The sequence below is a fragment of the Symphalangus syndactylus genome, chromosome 9, assembly GCF_028878055.3.
Source record: "Symphalangus syndactylus isolate Jambi chromosome 9, NHGRI_mSymSyn1-v2.1_pri, whole genome shotgun sequence".
NCBI classification, from domain to species: domain Eukaryota; kingdom Metazoa; phylum Chordata; class Mammalia; order Primates; family Hylobatidae; genus Symphalangus; species Symphalangus syndactylus.
The window spans coordinates 54,342,319-54,357,782 of NC_072431.2; the positions used below are offsets into that span (position 1 = coordinate 54,342,319).

At 50.8% G+C, this 15,464-nt stretch overlaps 1 protein-coding gene across 4 annotated transcripts in view; it reads right to left on the reverse strand.

Annotated features, from left to right (window-relative positions):
* Nucleotides 1-14,298, reverse strand: part of MMD2 (monocyte to macrophage differentiation associated 2) — a 67,967-nt gene extending 53,669 nt beyond the window's left edge. For all 4 annotated transcript variants that reach the window (XM_055292233.2, XM_055292232.2, XM_055292231.2 and 1 more), the window contains exon 1: nucleotides 14,065-14,298. In XM_055292233.2, coding sequence (XP_055148208.1) covers nucleotides 14,065-14,111 — 47 coding nt within the window. In that variant the 5' untranslated portion in view covers nucleotides 14,112-14,298. The remainder of the gene's footprint in view (nucleotides 1-14,064) is intronic.
* Nucleotides 14,299-15,464: the final 1,166 nt, after the last annotated feature.

The following is a 15,464-nucleotide window of genomic DNA, read 5'->3' on the forward strand; positions in this document are numbered from 1 at the left end:
CTTCTTCTTTTCAGTCCTAAACACCAACACATTTCCCCTTCTTCTTCTTCTTCTTCTTCTTCTTCTTCTTCTTCTTCTTCTTCTTCTTCTTCTTCTTCTTCTTCCTTCTTCCTCTTCCTCTTCCTCTCCTTCTCCTTCTTCTTCTTCCTCTTCTTCCTCTTCTTCTTCTTCTCCTTCTCCTCCTCCTCTTCTTCTTCTTTTCAGTCCTAAACACCAACACATTTCTCCTTCTTCTTCTTCTTCTTCTTCTTCTTCTTCTTCTTCTTCTTCTTCTTCTTCTTCTTCTTCTTCTTCTTCTCCTTCTTCTCCTTCTCCTTCTTTTTCTTCTTCTTCTTCTTCTTCTTCTTCTTCTTCTTCTTCTTCTTCTTCTTCTTCTTCTTCTTCTTCTTCTTCTTCTTCTTCCTCTTCTTCTTCTTCTTCCTCCTCCTCCTCTTCTTTCTTCTTCTTCTTCTTCTCCTTCTTCTTCTTCTTCTTTCTTTCTTTTTTTTTTTTTGAGACAGAGTCTTGCTTTGTCGCCCAGGCTGGAGTGCAGCAGCGCAATCTTGACTGACTGCAACCTCTGCCTCCCAGGTTCAGGCAATTCTCCTGCCTCAGCCTCCGGAGTGGCTGGGACTACAGGCGCCCGCCACCATGCCCAGCTAATTTGTATATTTTAGTAGCGACGGGGTTTCACCATGTTGGCCAGGCTGTTCTTGAACTCCTGACCTCGTGATCCACCCGCCTCAGCCTCTCAAAGTGCTGGGATTACAGGCATAAGCCACCTCACCCAGCCCTTCCCTCCCCTTTCTCCCTTCCTTTCCTTTGGAGACCTCACTGTGTCGCCCAGGCTGGAGTGCAGTGGCACAATCTTGGCTCACTACAGCCTCCGCCTCCAGGGTTCAAACGATTCTCCTGCCTCAGCCTCCTAACTAGCTGGGATTACAGGTGTGCACCAACACACCTGGCTGATTTTTGTATTTTTAGTGGAGATGGGTATTCATCATGTTGCCCAGGCTGGTCTCGAGCTCCTGAGCTCAAGTGATCCGCCCGCCTTGGCCTCAAACAGTGCTGGAATTACAGGCGTGAGCCACCACACCCGGCCCCTTTCCTTCTTTCCTCCAGGACAGAGGAGTGAAAATTCCAAAGCAGAGAGCTCTGAAATAGGTACAAGCCAGTTTCCAGCCCAACTCCTTTCCCAAAGACCAGAATTCAGCATTCATTCCTATGTAACGCAGCTGCCCGCTCACAGAAGATTCCTCTGGAGACCTACACCTCTCTGGGGCAAAATGCACACACACACACACACACACACACACACCCCACCCTGTGCACACAATCCCAGGAGCTTCACAGAGTCGAAACACCATCCACGCATCCTAAGAATAGCCACACTCCAAGCACGAACTGATAAATTTGTTTCCCTCTGCAGCCTTTCTCCAAAAGAAATGAAACCTTGGCTTTATCTAAGAGAATAATGAAAATCCAAGTACTTTAAAAAGCTGAGTCCAGCGATGCTGAAGGGAGGTGGGGGTGCAGAGTCTTCACTAAGGGAGAATCTTGAAAAAGCATAAAGTTGCTACTGCGAGTGAAACAAAGGATTCAGACAATGATAACCAATGGATGCTAAGACCACCAGGTGAGAGGCTGCTGAGTAACAGGGTGCTGAAAAGGACCTCAGTATCTCTCATCCCAGGGGTTACCTTAGAGCCCCCATGGATCAACCTAGCACCACGGGAGGTAGGTCTACCAGATATCTCCCAGTAAGATGAAGTATACCACATGGCCTATAATACTCCTGGCCTTTCTTTCTTCTTATTTTTAGAGACAGGGTCTGGTTCTGTTGCCCAAGCTGGAGTGCAGTGGTGCAATCATAGCTCACTGCAGCCTCGAACTCCTGGGCTCAACGGATCCTCCCACCTCCCCAGTAGCTGGGACTACAGGCTCGTGCTGCACTACTAGAAAGAAATACCTGAGACTGGGTAATTCAAAAAGAAAAGGAGTTTAGGCTGGGTGTGGTGGCTCATACCTGTAATCCCAGCACTTTGGGAGACCGAGATGGGCCGATCACCTGAGGTCAGGAGTTCAAGACCAGCCTGGCCAACTTGGTGAAACCCCATCTCTACTAAAAATACAAAAATTAGCTGGGTGTGGTGGTGCATGCTTCTAATCTCAGCTACTCCAGAGGCTGAGGCAGGAGAATCGCTTGAACCTGGGAGATGGAGGTTGCAGTGAGCTGAGATCGCGCCACTGCACCCCAACCTGGGTGACAGAGCAAGACTCCATCTCAAAGAAAAAAAGAAAAAAGAAAAGCGGTTTAGTTGGCTCACGATTCTGCAGGCTGTACAGGAAACATGGCGGCTTCTGCTTCTGGGGAAGACTCAGGAAGCTTCCAATCATGGTGGAAGGTAAAGGGGGAGCAGGTGTCTTACATGAGAGGAGGAGGAGGAAGGGAGAGAAGGGAGAGGGGTGCTACACGCTTTTTTTTTTTGAGACAGGGTCTCGCTCTGTCACACAGGCTGGAGTGCAGTGGTGGGATCTCAGCTCACTGCAACCTCCACCTCCTGGGTTCAAGCGATTCTCCTGCCTCCGGAGTATCTGGGATTGCAGGTGCGCGCCTCCAGGCCCAGCTACTTTTTTGTATTTTTAGTAGAGACGGGGTTTCACCATGTTAGCCAGGATGGTCTCGATCTCCTGACCTGGTGATCTGCCCGCCCTTGCCTCCCAAAGTGTTGGGATTACAGGCATGAGCCACTGCGCCCGGCCTTTTTTTTTTTTTTTTTTTTTTTTTTGAGGCAGAGTTTTGCTCTGTCGCCCAGGCTGGAGTGCAGTGGTGCGATCTCAGCTCACTGCAAACTCCACCTCCCGGCTTCAAGTGATTTTCCTGCCTCAGCCTCCTGAGTATCTGGGATTACAGGGAGCGCCTCCATACCTGGCTAATTTTTTGTGTTTTTAGTAGAGACGGGGTTTCACCGTGTTAGCCAGGATGGCCTCGATCTCCTGACCTGGTGATCTGCCCGCCCTGGCCTCCCAAAGTGCTGGGATTGCAGGTGTGAGCCACCGCGCCTGGCCACTACACACTTTTTAATGACCAGATCTCACAAGAACTCATTCACTATCTCAACCAAGGCAGATGCTGCTAAACCATTCATGAGAAACCGTCCCCATGATCCGCCCCCATGATCCAATCACCTCCCACCAGGCCCCACCTCCAACATCGGGGATTACAACAGAGACACAGATCCAAACCATATCAAACTCTATAAAAATGTTATGAACTGCATGTTGGCATCATCTCAAAATCCACATGTTGAGGCCGGGTGTGGTACCTCACACCTGTCATCCCAGCACTTTGGGAGACTGAGGCAGGCAGATCACCTGAGGCCAGGAGTTCGAGACCAGCCTGGGGGGGATCCCCATCTCTACTAAAAATACAAAAATTAGCTGGACGTGGTGGCACACACGCCTGTAGTACCAGCTGCTCGGGAGGCTGAGGCAGGAGAATCACTTGAACCTGGGAGGCGCAGGTTGCAGTGAACCAAGATCGCGCCACTGCACTCCAGCCTGAGTGATAACAGCGAGACTCCGTCTCACCGAAAAAAAAAAAAAAATCCACATGTTGAAATCCTCACTCCTCAATGTGACAGTATTAGGAGGTGGGGCCTCTGGAAAATGACAAGGTCATGAGGGTGGAGCCCTCACAAATGGGATTAGTGCCCCTAGAAGAAGAGGCCAGAGAGCTCCTTCTGCCATGTGAGTCTATAAGAAGTCTGCCATCTCCCACCTGGGAACAAATCTGACTGTGCTGACACTTTGATCTTGACTTCCAGCCTCCAGAACTGTAGGAAATACATTTTTGTGTTTTTTTTTCTTTCCAAAATTCTTTTTGGGTTCTATAAATTTCTGTGGTTTATAAGCCACCTAGTCTAGGCTAAAGTGCAGTGGCAGGGTCATGGCTCACACAGCCTCCATCTCCCAAGCTCAGGTGATCCTCCCACCTTGGCCTCCAGAGTAGCTGGTACTACAGGGTTTTGCCACCACACCCAACTAATTTTTGTATTCTTTTGTTCAAAAGATGGTTGCAGTGAGCTGAGCCAACATAGCAAAACTCATCTCTACTAAAAATAGAAAAATTAGCCAGGCGCGGTAGCACCTACCTATAACCCCAGCTACTTGGGAGGCTGAGGAAGGAGAATCACTTGATCCTGGGAGGCGAAGGTTGCAGTGAGCCAAGATCACGCAACTGTACTCTAGCCTGGGCAATAGAGTGAGACTCTGTCTCAAAAAAATTATTATTATTAAATTATTAACTATTGTCACCCTGCTGTGCTATCAAATATTAGGCCTTATTCATTCTAACTATTATTTGGTACCCATTAACCATCCCAACCTCCTCCCCACCTGCCTACTCCCCTTCCCAGCCTCTGGTAACCATCTTCCTACTCTCTATGTCCAAGAGTTCAATTGTTTTGATTTTTTGATCCCACAAATAAGTGAGAACATGCAATGTTTGTCTTTCTGTGCCTGGCTTATTTCACTTAATAGAATGATCTCCAGTTCCATCCATGTTGTTGCAAATGACAGAATCTCAGTCTTTTTTTTTTTTTTTTTAGATGGAGTCTCGCTCTGTTGCCAGGCTGGAGTGCAATGGTGCAATCTCGGCTCACTGCAACCTCTGTTTCCCAGGTTCAAGCAATTCTCCTGCCTCAGCCTCCCAAGTAGCTGGGACTACAGGCACCCAACACCACACCCGGCTAATTTTTGTATTTTTAGTAGAGACGGGGTTTCACCATATTGGCCAGGATGGTCTCGAACTCCTGGTCTTCTGATCCACCCGCCTTAGCCTCCCAAAGTGCTGGGATTACAGGCATGAGCCACTGTGCCTGGCCAGAATATCAGTCTTTTTATGGCTGAACAGTACTATGGCATTTTATAAGAGTAGTGTGAACAGGCTAAGACAATTTGATCATAATTTTGCATCAACGTTAAATTTCCTTTTCCCCCATCTCCTCTCTCACATTTAACAAATGACCTGCCTATGTTACCATTTCCAGCTAGGTATTTTTAGAATAATTTTTTTCACTGTGGTAAAACACACATCAAATGTACTATCCTAACCATTTTTAAGCATACAATTTGCTGTCATTAATTACATTCACCTTCTTTTGTGTGTGTGTGTGTGTGTCTGTGTTGTGTGTGTGTGTGAGAGATGGAGTCTCACTCTGTTGCCCAGGCTGGAATGCAATGGTGCAATCTCGGCTCACCACAACCTCCACCTCCTGGGTTCAAGCGATTCTCCTGCCTCAGCCTCCTGAGTAGCTGGGATTACAGGCATGCACCACCACACCTGGCTAATTTTGTAATTTTAGTAGAGACGGGGTTTCTCCATGTTGGTCAGTCTGGTCTTGAACTCCCTACCTCAGGTGATCCGCCTGCCTCGGCCTCCCAAAGTGTTGGGATTACAGGCATGAGCTACTGCGCCCAGCCCTACATTCACCTTCTTATACCATCGCCACCACCATCCATCTCCAGAACTCTTTTCATCTTGCAAAACTGAAACCCTGTCCCTATTAAACACTAATTCCCCATTCCCTACCCACCCCCACGTGCCTCTGGCAGCCACAACTCCACTTCCCGTCTCTATGGATTTGATTCCTCGAGGGACCTCAGATAAGTGGAATCATACAGTATTTGTCCCCTTGGGGCTGATTTCATTTAGCATAATGAATGTCCTTGTGGTTCATCCAGGCTGCCACGTGTGCCAGAGAATTTCCTTCCTTTTTAAAGCTAAATTTCTTTGTTGTTTTTTTTTTTTGTTTTGTTTTTTGAGATGGAGTCTTACTCTGTCGCCCAGCAGGCTAGAGTGCAGTGGCGTGATCTCAGCTCGCTGCACCCTCCGCCTCCCGGATTCAAGCAATTCTCGTGCCTCAGCCTCTTAAGTAGCTAGGATTACAGGCATGCGCCACCATGTCCGGTTAATTTTGCATTTTTAGTAGAGACAGGGTTTCACCATCTTGGCCAGGCTGGTCTCGAACTCTTGACCTCAGATGACCCACCCGCCTCAGCCTCCCAAAGTGCTGAGATTACAGGCGTGAGCCACAGCGCCCGGCCTAAATTTCCTTATTTTGATCTCATTGCATAAGAGAGTGCCCTGAAGGGTTTATGGGTCTAGTGGCCTGATGTCCACAGGCAACTCCCACAGTCCAGGAGGTGAAGGGCAGCCCTGACCCTACAAGGCACCTACAGCTCCAGCTCGCCTGCAGCCCTATCCTTGGAATCCCAAGAGAGCTACTCCCTTGATAACTGTGATGGCAGCCTCAAAAGTAGCTTCTGTCCCTTTATTTTCCGCCCTCTGGAGCCCAAATCATGCCACCCTCAGTTTAAAAGCCCTTAATGGTGCCATAGAGGCCACAGAACAGTGGTTGGGTGTGCTCGGGACTCATTGGGACCAGGCTCAGTATCCTCTCCACACCCAGCCTGTGTTGCAACCTCACCAGACCCTGCCCTGGGTCCCTGCACTTCACCCCCCAATGCCCTCATTCTTCCTTTCCTCACCCTGGAAAACTCTTATTCATCCTGAAGAGCCCACTTACATGCTGCAACCTCCGAGGCTTGTCCTGTCCTGTCATGGACACCTGTGGTTTCTGCCCATCCAGCATCTAGCCCCACTCATTCTTCCCCACCCCACCTCCTGAGACAAGGTCTCCCTCTGTCACCCAGGCTGGAATGCAGTGGCACCATCATGGCTCACTGTAACCTCAATCTCCTAGGCTCAGGTGATCCTCCCATCTCAGCCTCCAAAGTAGCTGGGACTACAGACATAAGCCACCACACCTGGCTAATTTTTAAATTTTTTGTACAGACAGGGTCTTGCTATGTTGCCCAGACTGGTCTGAAACTCCTGGGCTGAAGCAATCCTCCCGCCACAGCCTTCCAAGTAGCTGGGACTATAGGTACGTGCTACCACGCCCAGCTAATTTTTTGCCCTTTTTTGGAGAGACAGGGTTTCACCATGTCGTCCAGGTTGGTCTTGAACTCCTGGGCTCTAGTGGTCTTCCAGCTTAGCCTCCCAAAGTGCTGGGACTACAGGCTTGAGCCATGATGCCTGGCCTCAACAAGGTTTTTTAATGCATGAATGAACCAACTAACCAGCTGTGGGTAGTGGACAGGCCAGGGATGCCCACTACATGCCAGACCATGCTGGCCCCTTGGGGAGTCCTGCTCTGTGTCCCACTCCTGCTCTGAGCGGCTTGCAGTCTGGCTGGGGAGAGGTATGCAAAGCTGAAGGACATGTGGGGCCATCCCCTGCTCATTCTTGAAGGATCCTGAAAGGCCTGGGACTTGGGACAAGCCTAGAAGGGTGGGCTGTGCCTGGATGAATCTGAAGATGCGTTTCTGCACTGCTGATGAAGTGGGGGTTTCCAGGCAAATCTCACTTCCTATTTCTCCCTGCATATTCTTCAACTCAGCTCTTCCATCAAGGAGGAAAGCAACACACTGAGACCTGCTGGTGCTGAAAGAACAGCTCCCCCCAGGCAGAGGCAGGGCAGCCACTGCCCCAACCTCCACCCAACACTGCATGGTATCAGCCCATCATTAATTTGGCACCTACTGTATACCACTCTGCATGCATTTCCTCACAGTTAGTCCTACCAAGAAGGCATCCTTTTCTTGTTTTTTGGACTCTCATAGGAGCATGAACCCTATTGTGAACTGCACATGTGGGGATCTCAGTTGTGTGCTCTGTATGAGATTTTTTTTTTTTTTTTGAGACAGAGTCTTGCTCTGTTGCCCAGGCTGGAGTGCAGTGGCACAATCCTGGATCACCGCAGCCTCCACCTCCTGGATTCAAGCAATTCTCCTGCCTCAGCCTCCTGAGTAGCTGGGATTACAGACACCCACCACCACACCTGGCTGATTTTTGTATTTTTAGTAGAGAAGGGGTTCACCATGCTGGCCAGGCTGGTCTCGAACTCCTGGCCTCAAGTGATCTGCCCGCTTCAGCCTCCCAAAGTGTTGGGATTACAGGCGTGAGCTGCCACACCTTGCCTTTTTTTGTTTGTTTTTTTTTGTTTGTTTGGCTGGTTTTTTAGAGACATGGTCTCAATATAATGGTCAGGGTGGTCTCGAACTCCTGGCCTCAAGTAATCCACCGGGATTACAGGCATGCCCAGCCAAAGAAGGCATCTTAATCCTTGTTTCCTCCATGCCTACAGCTCCCCATCTCACCTGACTGTATTCCTATCTGAAGTGTTATCACATAGTTATTATCTGTTGTCCGCTTCCCAGAGAAGAATGTGAGCTCCAGGAGGGCAGGGAATTGTCTTGGTCAGCACCACCTGGCTACTTCCAATAGGTGCACATGGCAGCTGGAAACACCATCAATATCAACACATTCCTACAACTCCTGAACTCCTGCAGGTGTTGGGCTACACATGACTTGTATAAAACCCGATTCCAATTCTTTCCACTGGCAACTAGATGGACATTGGACCCTCAGCCTAAGTGGTTTCATTTTCATGTGATTCAGTCTCTTTTTTTTTTTTTTTTTTTAAGACAGAGTCTCACTCTGTCGCCCAGGCCGGAGTGCAGTGGCAAGACCTTGGCTCACTGCAACCTCCGCCTCCCAAGTTCAAGCAATTCTCCTGCCTCAGCCTCCCGAGTAGCTGGGACTACAGGTGCATGCCACCACACCCGGCTAATTTTTGTATTTTTAGTAGAGATGGGGTTTCGCCATGTTGGTCAGGCTGGCCTCGAACTCCTGACCTCAGGTGATCCACCTGCCTTGGCTTCCCAAAGTGCTGGAATTACAGGCGTGAGGCACCACACCCAGCCTCAGTCTCATTTTCATAAAATATTTTGGTTTTATTGAACTACTTTGGACTTTAAATTTTTATAGTTGTTCATCTTAAATTTACATTTTGCCTTTTGTTGTATTTTTTAGAGATGGAGTTGTTCTGTCACCCAGGTTTGAGTGCAGTGGCAGGATCATAGCTCAATGCAGCCTTGAACTCCCGGGCTCAAGGGATCCTCCTACCTCAGCCTCCTGAGTAGCTGGGACTGCAGGCACACAACCATGCCCAGCTAATTTTTTTCTTTTTGGAGAGGCGGGGATCTCACTTTGTTGTCGAGGCTGGTCTCAAACTCCTGGCCTCTAGAGATCCTCCCATCTCAGCCTCCCAAAGCACTGGGGTTACAGGCTTGAGCCACTGCACCCAGACAGTTAGGCTTCTTATGCACTGCATATTAAAGTGGTATCTCATTTTGCATTGTCTTGGTTACCACTGAGAGGGAGCAGTTCTTCACATGCTCAACTGTGTTCTCTTCTAAGAAATCCCTGCCCATGTCTTTTACATTTTCTATTGGGTTATTTGTCTTTTTCTATTTCTTATGCTCTCTATGTTTTGAATATTAATTACTTGTTGGTTAAAGGTGTTGCAAATATGTCCTTCACACTGTGGCTTGTCTTCTACTTTCTTCATGGCATTTTTGATTAACAGAAACTTAATCTTTTTTTCTTTTTTTGAGATGGGATCTCCCTCTGTCACCCAGGCTGGAGTGCGGGAGCTCAGTCTCAGCTCATTTGCAGCCTCAATCCCCAGGCTCAAGCAAGCCTCCCACCTTAGCCTCCTGATAACTGGGACTACAGGAGCACTTCACCATGCCCAGCTAATTGTTTGTATTTTTTGTAGAGATGGGGTTCCACCATGTTGCCCAAGCTGGTCTTGAACTCCCGGACTCAGGTGCTCCTCCCACCTCGGCCTCCCAAAATGTTGGGATTACAGGCATAAGCCACCTTCCCCAGGCTGAAACTTAATTTTTAATGTAGTCAAGTTCATCAATCTTTTTTTTTATGATTTGTACTTTATGTGCCTTCAGAAACCTTACTCCAAAGTTCAAAAGTTATTCTTTTATAGATTCTCAAAGTTTTCAACTTTTTTATTTGTTTCACGTTTACATCTTTCATCCCTCTAAAAGTGTCTTTTCTGTATGGTGTGAGGTAGGGTTCCTGTTCCACTGTTCTCATCTGAATAGTGAATTGTCTCAGTACCATTTATCCAATAGACCATCCTTGCCTAGGTTTATCAGCAACACCGTCTTTGGTAAAAATAAAATGCCTTTTAAAAAGTTGAGATGGGATCTTGCTATGTTGCCCAGAGTGTTCTCAATCTCCTGGCCTCAAGTGATCCTCCTGCCTTGGCCTCAGGTGTAGCTGGGATTACAGACACGTGCTACCACACACAGCTTAAAATGCCTTTACATGCATGAATCTATTTCAGGCCTCTTTATTCTGCTCCACTGGTCAATTTGCCCAACCATGCACCAACACCATACTGTCTTAATTCTTACAGCTTTATGATATGAATGTTTCTTGATGTACAAAAACCATTCCAGGTGACCAGGTGGTTACTTACATCAAAGACTCTAGGTTAGAACCTAGCAGTTAGCTGGCCCTACCATCCACTGAGAAACAGAGACTCCAAGAAGGAGAGCATTTTTTACAATGTCACACAGCATTTAATTTGGAATACCCATCTCTCACCACAGAAGATACCAATATGGTAGACACAATCTACATGTGATTATTGAGTACTTGGAATTGACTAGCCCAAATTCAGACAGGCTGTAAGTATAAAATTTACATTAGATGAAGACTTGTGGTGAAAAAAATGTAAAATATCTCATAAATAATTTGTTCATATTCATTGCATATTGATATAATAATGCTTTGGATATAAAGAGTTAACTAAAATATATTCTAAAAATTATAATAATTTCACCTGTTTATTTGTACTTTCTTATAACAAGATGGAATATTAGGCACACATTAAATTGAGTGTCTACTAGAAAATTTAAAGCTGGCCGGGCGTGGTGGCTCACTCCTATAATCCCAGCACTTTGGGAGGCCAAGGTGGGTGGATCATTTGAGGTCAGGAGTTCGAGACCAGCCTGGCCAATATGGTGAAACCCTACCTCTACTAAAAATACAAAAATTAGCCAGGCGTGGTTGTGGGCATCTGTAGTCCCAGCCACTTGGGAGGCTGAGGCAGGAGAATCGCTTAAACCTGGGAGGTGGAGGTTGTAGTGAGCAGAGATTGCGCCATTGCACTCCAGCCTGAGTGACAGAGTGAGACTCCATCTCAAAACTAAATAAATAAAATAAAGCCACACCTGTGGCTTGTATATTACTCATGGACAGCCCTGGATTATACCATTAAATTCATTCAATCAGCTGGGTGCAGTGGCTCATGCCTGTAATCCCAACACTTCAGGAGGCTGAGGCAGGAGGATCACTTGAGCCTAGGAGTTCAAGACCTGCCTGGGCAACATAGTGAGACCCCATCTTTACAAATACTTTTTTTTTTAAATTAGCCAGGCATGGAGGTGCACACCTGTAGTCCCAGCTACTAGGGAGGCTGAGATGGAGAATCATGTTTGCCTAGGAGTTTGAGGCTGCAGTGAGCTATGATCACACCACTGCATTCCAGGCTGGGCGACAGAGTAAGATCCTATCTTTAAAAAAAAATCACTTAAGAAGCCTTTATTACAGACCTAATTTGTGGACTGTGCAGTTGTAACGACTGCACAACAAGGAAGGGAACAGAAATAGAACTAATCCATGCGATCCATTTCCTCCCTGGACCCATCACCCATAGAAGCTGGATTGGCCCAAGTGTGAAAGACTGGCCCATGCTCCAGCTCCAGATCCCTATTCCAACTCCAGAGCAGCCAGCACAAGTGTCCACATCTGGAGACCATTTAGACCAGCTCTCCTGACTTTACAAATCAACCCGCTGGGGTCAAGAGAGGTTTAGACATCTACCAAGGTCACACAGCAGGTGTAGGAAAGGCCCAGGCTGGTTGCTGAGACTTCAGAGCTCCTTCCCTTCATGTCACGTCAGCAGCCTTCAACCCAGGGTTTCTCCCTTTCCCGTGAACAGTCCACCAACTTATGTCTCACAAAATCCCCTGGAGCCAGCCTTTACAAGTCCAAGTGCTCACTTTGGGAGGCCGAGGTGAGAGGATCACTTGAGCCCAGGAGTTCAAGACCAGCTTGGGCAACATGGTAAGACCCTGCCTCTACTAAAAATACAAAAATTAGCCAGGCGTGCTGGCGGGCGACTGTAGTCCCAGCTACTCAGAAGGCTGAGGCAGGTGAATCACTTGAACCCGGGAGGTGGAGGTTGCAGTGAGCTGAGATCACACCATTGCACTCCAGAGCGGGCAACGGAGTGAGACTCCGTCTCAAAAAATATATATATATATACAAAAATTATCTGGGTATGGTGGTGGTCCACACCTGGAATCCCAGCTACTCTGGAGGCTGAGGCAGGAGGATAGCTCAAGCCCAGGAATTTGAGGCTGTAGTGAACCATGATGTGCCACTGCACTCCAGCCTTAGTCTGGGTGACAGAACGAGACTCTGTCTCAAAGAAAAAAAACAAAGGCCGGGGGTGGTGGGTCACGCCTGTAATCCCAGCACTTTGGGAGGCCGAGGTGGGGGGATCACGACGTCAGGAGACTGAGACCATCCTGGCTAACATGGTGAAACCCCGTCTCTACTAAAAATACAAAAAATTAGCCGGGCATGGTGGCAGGTGCCTGTAGTCCCAGCTACTCGGAAGGCTGAGGCAGGAGAATTGCTTGAAGCCAGGAGGCGGAGGTTGCAGTGGGCCGAGATCACGCCATTGCACTCCAGCCTGGGCAACCAGAGCGAGACTCCATCTCAAAAAAAAAAAAAAAAAAAAAGTAAGTCCTGTCCAGTCCCACAATCTGGCCAACAGCAAATCCACAGGAACTCATCCTCAAGTCCTTCCCAAGTGCATCACATCTCCGGGTGGGATTCCCCAAGTTTAGGAAAGATAGACTCATCATGTCCCCCAGGGGGAAACAGAAGGTGAGACTGAGGGGGAAGGAAGGGCTCCGTCCTGTCCACCAGCCTTCCCTACCCTGGACACCATCCTAGCCCAGAGCTTCTGTTGTCAAGCTGTGCTCAATCTCACCAGAACTTGTAGAGACTTCAGGGGCACCAGGGGACTCTTAACAACCAGTTGCAAGTAACAAGCCACACTGATGTGAGTAGGAAAAATACTGCCAAGCCATCTCCCACTCACCACCCACTGGAGCCTCAGCACACACCAGGCCCCTCTGTTCACCAAGGCAGGGGACCCCAGGTGGCAGAGGGGGAAAGATGACCTGGAGGACAGCCTGGTGCCCCCTTCAAAGAGGCCCCCGGGGGCTGCTCCCACCAGAACAGTCTGCGCTCCCGGAAGACCACTGGGGACTGAGGAGCAACTTTAGGAGGGGATTTTACATGCCAGCTTCCAGGCAAGCACACCTCCCAACAAAATCTTAAAGATATGTAAAAGGAGAAACCCCCTCCCCACGCCCACCTTCTTCACTGGAATTCCAAGCAACAGGAGCCTAACTTCTCAGATATCACAGTGTCTGTCAATCACCGTTTTACAAAAGACACCGAGGTTCTGAGGGGACCACGGAGTTCCTACTATGAAAAGACCAGGATGTACAGGTGCCCCGCCCCCCCGCCCCCCCGCCTCCCCCGCCTCCCCCGCCTCCCCACCCGAGCCTCAGTTTCTCCATCTGAAAAGAGCACTTACTCTTTCCTCCGACTTGCTGGAAGGGTGGACAGAGGTGGTACCAACGCCTTTTACCATGAACAAGAGCGCCCAAGAGAGACCGAACGTAACTGCCCGAGCGTAACTGGCCTGGGCTCCAGGCGCTGTGCAAAGTGCTTTGCAAGGACCAGCTCGCTTAATCCTCACGGCGACCCAGGACACGGGGACTCGCATAACCCCCGTTTTGCAAACGTGGAAATGAGGTTCAGAAAAGTGAAGCGACTTGCCCAATGGCACCCAGCGAGGAGGGGCGGGCGCCCCGGTTACTCCATCCCAGCGAGAAGACGAGGCTGCCTGGGTCCTGGTTTTCTCGGGCGGGGGTCAGGGGTCCGCCGATCCCCTCTAGCGCTCCAGGCGGCGGGGCCCGAGAACCAAGGTGGCCCCCGCGGTCCCTGCCGCCGCACGCCCCTCCCTCCCTCCGTCCCCGCGGACCCCCGCGGCCGCCGCTCACCTCGCGTATTTCGTCTTCTGGAAATCCAGCAGCCGGGAGGCTAACATCGCGGCGCTTCCATGGGAATCCGGCCCCGGGCTCAGAGCGCGGGCAGCTGGCAGAGCCTGGGGGGCGCGGCGGCGGCAGCAGCAGGTTGGAGGGCGCGCGGCGGGGGCCAAGGGGACCTGGTCGGCGTTCGGAGCCGGAGCCAGAGCCCGAGCCCGAGCCGGAGCTGGAGGCGCCCGGAGCCGCCGACGCCAAATCCCGAGCAGATGGTGGCGGGGGCGGGGCGGGCGGGGGCGCGGGGGGGCTCAGGGGCTCGCGCCGCCAATCGCCTAAGCCCGGCCCTCCTCTCTCCCGCGGACCCCGCCGCCTCCGCTGGGGTGGGAGGAGGGTCGTGGGGAGATGGGGGTGGGAGAGGTGGGGGTGAGGAGGTGGGGGTGAGGAAGTGGGCGTAAGGAGTGAGGGCGGGGCGGGGGGGGTCCTGGCCGCGCGCGCGAGCCACCCATCGCCCAGGCCTGGGGCGGCCCTGGCCCCCCCCATTTCCCCCGTGCCCTCGCTGGAAGCCGGGAGGTGGGGGGTTGGTGGGGTGGGGAGCGGGAAGTGGTAGTAGGGGTAGTGGGGAGGATTGGGAAGGGGGGGCGCTGGGGGGGTGGAATGCAAAGTTGGGGGGCTGAGGGAGTGGGAGAGTGGGAAGGGGACGGGAGTGGGAACTGAGGGTGCTGGAGGGGTTGGGGGAAGTGGGAAGTGGGGGGTAAGGAGAGGGGGAATGGACTTGGGATGAGTGGGAAGTGGGGGGGTTGGTGGGGAGTGGGGGACTTGGGGGTAGGGGAGTGGGAAGTGGGGGGTTGGGGGGAGTGGGGAACCTGGGGGTGGAGGGAGTGGAAAGTGGGGGAGTTGGGGGAGTGGAGGACCTGGGGGTGGAGGAAGTGGGGGGTTGGTGGGAAGAGGGGGACCTGGAGGTGGAGGGAGTGGGAAGTGGGGGTGTTGGGGGGAGGGAGTGGAAAGTGGGGGAGTTGAGGGGAGTGGGGGATCTGGGGGTGGAGGGAGTGGGAAGTGGGGGGTTGGTGGGAAGAAGGGGACCTGGAGGTGGAAGGAGTGGGAAGTGGGGGTGTTGGGGGGGAGTGAGGGGGTTGGTGGGAAGAAAGGGACTTGGAGGTTGGGGGAGTGGGAAGTGGGGGGTTGGAGGGTGTGGGGGACCTGGAGGTGGAGGGAGTGGGAAGTGGAGGAGTTGGTGGGGAGTGGGGGACCTGAGGGTAGGAGGACTGGAAAGTGGAGTCGGTGGGGGGTGGAGAGAGTGGGAAGTGGATAGGGGGACTTCCCAATCCAGCCCCTTTTTCCCAGGTGTCCTCCACCAGTACTTTTTCCAGTGAGGAGAAAAAAGCCCTCCAGGGCTAGACAGGGCCACCGACCCCGCTGGC